Source organism: Arachis ipaensis, chromosome B3, assembly GCF_059453495.1.
Source record: "Arachis ipaensis isolate K30076 ecotype BB chromosome B3, ASM5945349v1, whole genome shotgun sequence".
Taxonomy (NCBI): domain Eukaryota; kingdom Viridiplantae; phylum Streptophyta; class Magnoliopsida; order Fabales; family Fabaceae; genus Arachis; species Arachis ipaensis.
Window position 1 is genome coordinate 32,660,537 of NC_142438.1, and position 4,757 is coordinate 32,665,293.

Here is a 4,757-nt window from a genome sequence, read left to right on the forward strand (position 1 = left end):
ATCTTAGAAAAGACTCTAGCTCCCTGCAATTGGTCCATCAGATCATCAATTCTTGGCATCGGGTATTTGTTCTTCCCTGTGACTTTGTTTAATTGCCAGTAGTCTATGAATAGACGCATACTTCCATCCTTTTTCTTCACTAGTAATATCGACGCTCCCCGCGGAAAAATTCTTGGTCGGATAAAGTTTTTGCTCATCAATTCCTCTAGCTAAGCCTTAATTTTAGCCAGCTCTAATGGTGACATTCGATAGGGCACAATCGGGATTGGTCCTACCCCAGGCACTAAGGCACAATCGAGATTGGTCCTACCCCAGGCACTAACTCAATCGCAAACTTGATTTCTCGCAAAGGAAAAACTTTAGGAATGTCTTCAGGAAACACTTCTGGAAATTCATTTACAACCAAAATCTGACTCAAACTCTGTTCATCGCCTAACACACTTGCAGCTAAAAGCATAAAACCATGACACTCACTTCCACTACAACTCACCACCACAGAATTTAGATAGTATCCCTTCGCCACTACTAGTCCTTCTGGCCCTTCCGACATAAATTGTAATGATCGTTCAGAACAATCGAGCAGAATATGATTCTTTGATAACCAATCTAATCCTAAAATGAGATTGAGGCCAGTCATCAGCAGACAAATCAAGTCGTGAACAAAGGTTTGATGTTTAATGCGAAATGGAACTTGTTGACAGCCTAATCTAGTCCCAACAGTTTCAGAGGCAGAAGTATGCACTTCTAAGTCATAAGCCAACATAGTTATTTTCAACCCTAACTCGCTAGCTTTCTCAAATGATATGAATGAGTGTGACGCAACAGTATCAAACAAAGTAATTAAGGTTTTACTACCAATTTCACAATTACCTCTTATCAGTGTGTTAGATCTCTCAACGCCATCAACCGACATAGTGAATGCGCGTCCTTGCTGCTAAACTCTCCCGGTATCATGCTTTTTCTTTTTCGGACAATTCCAAGACATATGCGCAGCTTCACCATATAAATAGCATAAACCTAGTCCGGCCGTACATGGAGTTCCTAGATGGTAGCTCCTGCACCTCTTGCAAGTCAACTCATTTTGAGGATGCTTCCCAAATCTTCTTCCCTGATTGTTACTGGTATTGAACCTCCGAAAGTTGTTCTGGTTCTTTGGTTGTTGGAGGACATAACCTCCTCGCTTGAAAGTCCAACATCTAGGTACAAAGTTTCTTCCTTGATTTCGCTGGAAAGGTACTCTATGACTTCCCTTCTCTAGTGTTGCTTTTCGCACACAATCCTCGACAACTCTGCTTTTAATCACCAGTTCTGAGAAAGTTCTTATCTCCATTGGTCCTCCTTTGTATTTAATACATTTCCACTCCTCAAAATATTTCGGAGCTCCTTGACAAATCCTGAAGAATCGACATAATTTCTCAAGCTTGTTTGTATATTCGGCTACAAACATTTGACCCTACTTCAATTGCAACAATTCAATCTCTTTAGCCGTCCGGACCGAATTGGGAAAGTACATTTTGTAGAGTTCAGTTTGGAATGCTTCCCAGGGTATTACAGCATTGTCTAGCTGCAGAAGACTGACAAACCCCAATTTGACGGTTTGTTTTGTATTGATTTTTGGGGATTTTATCACCTTTTACCCATATTTATTCAAGAAATAGCATGGTTTTGTATATTCTCCTTTAATTGTGCTTGAATGTGAAAATATGCTTTTTAGGACTCAAAATAGCTAAATTTAATTCACCTTGATTCTATTAGATGCCTTGATATGTTTGTTAAGTGATTTAAGATTTAGGAGGCAAAGATTGGATCAAGGGAATGAAGAAAGAAAGCATGAAAAGTTGGAGAACTCATGAAGAAATGGAAGAACCGGAAAGCTGTCAAGCCGACCTCTTCGCACTTAATCAGCCATAACTTGAGCTACAGAGGTCCAAATGATGCGGTTCCAGTTGGGTTGGAAAGCTAACATCCGGGGCTTCGAAACGATATAAGATTTGCTATGGTTGAACCACTCATGATGACGCGTACGCGCATAGTACGCGCACGCGCCGTTGCTGCCACCTGGTTCACTTAAAGCAAAACGTGGCCAGCGAATTCTGAAGCCTTGTGGGCCCAATCCAACTCATTTCTGATGCTATTTAAGTCAAGGATTGAAGGGGGAATGGAGAGACTTTTCATACTTTAGATGTTAGTTATCATTAGTTTAGTTTTAGCTTAGTTTAGTAGTGAGAGTTAGTTTCTAGAGAGAGAAGCTCTCACTTCTCTCTAGAATTAGGATTAGGTTTAGTTCAATAACCTTAGATCTAGATTTTAATTCATGCTTTCATCTCCTTCTACCTTTCAATTCCTTGTTGTTACATTCATTCTTCTTCTATTCTTTTGTTGTAATTTCCTTTATGTTGTTCTTATGTTTTGTTGTAGATCTACTTTTGCTCCTTCTATTTTCTTTCAATTCAATTAGAGGTAATTTATAATAATTGTGTTCCTTTTGATTGTTGTTGTTAATTCATTGCCATAATTGTTGTTAGATTCTATTTTTGTTATCAATTTACTTTGCTTTTCTTTTATGCCTTCCAAGTGTTTGATGAAATGCTTGGTTGGATTTTAGTATAGATTTTGTTCCTCTTGGCTATGGTAGAGTAATTAGTGACGCTTGAGTTATCTAATGTCTTTGTTGATTGATAATTAGAAGTTGCTAATTGATTTAGATACCACTAAAGCTAGTCTTTCCCTTGGGAGTTGGCTAGGACTTGTGGAATCAAGTTGATTCATCCACTTGACTTTCCTCCATTATTAGAGGTTAACTAAGTGGTAGCAATGGACAATTGTGGTCACAATCGAGGAGGATAACTAGGATAGGACTTCTAATTCTCACAACCTTGCCAAGTGCTTTTTAGTTGTTAGTTTATTTTCATTGTCATTTACATTTCATGTCTCTTATCCCAAAACCCCAAAATACAACCCCTAACCAATAACAAGATACTTCATTGTAATTCCTAGGGAGAACGACCCGAGGTTTAAATACTTCGGTTTATAGAATTTAGGGGTTTGTTACTTGTGACAAACAAATTTTTGTATGAAAGGATTATTGTTGGTTTAGAAGCTATACTTTACAACGAGATTTCAATTGTGAATTCTAAGCCACACAAAAGTCCGTTCATCAAAGACGTCGCGTTCCTTGCCACCAATATTGAGCTTCACCCATTAATTGATAAGTCACAAACTCAACACATTGATCTTCAGGCACCTGTTGTGCTTATAAAGCTTGCTCCATCGCCTGAAACCAGTTGTTGGCCTCGGTGGGATTTGTAGTTCCTCTAAAAGTTGTTCGAAGTTTTAAATGCATGCTCATGAATAATTATGCCACATATATTAGTTAGATATCCTAATTAGCATGTTCAGACACCCAAAGTATGTCCAGAAGCATAGTCAGTCCGTCCCTCAGGTTTTATAGGAACAAACTGCTCTTATATCATATAATGTAACACCCTGCCACACAGAGATTTACTCTTAAGTCGTAAAACAGAGGAGGTAAGGTATTATGACCTCTAAAATAAAATATATACATAATAATAGTTGAAAGAAAATCATAATCGAGGAGCCTTGAAGGAAAGTTTAAGCAAAAAGCCGCAAAAAGAAAAGCGCATCGCTCGCGTTTTAACGAAAACTTGAACAGGAAGATAGAGTATTGATGAGCGGATAATTTATACGCTTTTTGGCATTGTTTTTAGTATGTTTTTAGTAGGATCTAGTTACTTTTAGGGGTGTTTTCATTAGTTTTTATGTTAAATTCACATTTCTGGACTTTACTATGAGTTTGTGTATTTTTCTGTGATTTCAGGTATTTTCTGGCTGAAATTGAGGGACTTGAGCAGAAATCCGATTCAGAGGTTGAAGAAGGACTGCTGATGCTGTTGGATTCTGACCTCCCTGCACTCAAAGTGGATTTTCTGGAGCTACAGAACTCGAAATGGCACGCTTCCAATTGCGTTGGAAAGTAGATATCCAGGGCTTTCCAGAAATATATAATAGTCCATACTTTGGCCAAGAACAAACGACGTAAACTGGCGTTCAACGCCAGCTTTCTGCCCAAACCTGGCGTCCAGCGCTAGAAAAGGAGCCAAAACCAGAGTTGAACGTCCAAACTGGCACAAAAGCTGGCGTTCAACTCCAAGAAGGACCTCTACACGTGCAACACTCAAGATCAGCCCAAGCACACACCAAGTGGGCTCCGGAAGTGGATTTATGCATCAATTACTTACTTCTGTAAACCCTAGTAGCTAGTTTATTATAAATAGGACCTTTTACTATTATATTAGACATCTTTGGATTATCTTTTGATCCTTTGATCATCTTTGATCAGTTGTATGCTATCTTAGATCACGTTTGAGGGCTGGCCTCTCGGCCATGCTTGGACTTTCACTTATGTATTTTTAACGGTAGAGTTTCTACACTCCATAGATTAAGGTGTGGAGCTCTGCTGTTCCTCAAAGATTAATGCAAAGTACTACTGTCTTCTATTCAATTCATCTTGTTTCGCTTCTAAGATATTCATTCGTACTTCAATCTGAATGTGATGAACGTGACAATCATCATCATTCCCTATGAACGCGTGCCTGACAACCACTTCCGTTCTACTTTAGACTGAATGAGTATCTCTTAGATCTCTTAATCGGAATCTTCGTGGTGTAAGCTAGAATGATGGCGGCATTCAAGAGAATCCGGAAGGTCTAAACCTTGTCTGTGGTATTCCGAGTAGG

The 4,757-nt window shown here is 38.9% G+C and overlaps 1 protein-coding gene across 1 annotated transcript; it reads right to left on the reverse strand.

Moving 5' to 3' along the window:
- Positions 1 to 283: 283 nt before the first annotated feature.
- Positions 284 to 913, reverse strand: LOC107632907 (uncharacterized). Its single transcript, XM_016336544.1, has one exon. It carries the CDS (start codon positions 911 to 913, stop codon positions 284 to 286), a length of 630 nt encoding a protein of 209 aa, XP_016192030.1.
- Positions 914 to 4,757: the final 3,844 nt, after the last annotated feature.

What these genes read in the sequence shown, in the direction of transcription:
- LOC107632907 (XM_016336544.1), bottom strand. Translation starts at nt 913, where the DNA reads ATGTCGGTTGATGGCGTTGAGAGATCTAACACACTGATAAGAGGTAAT.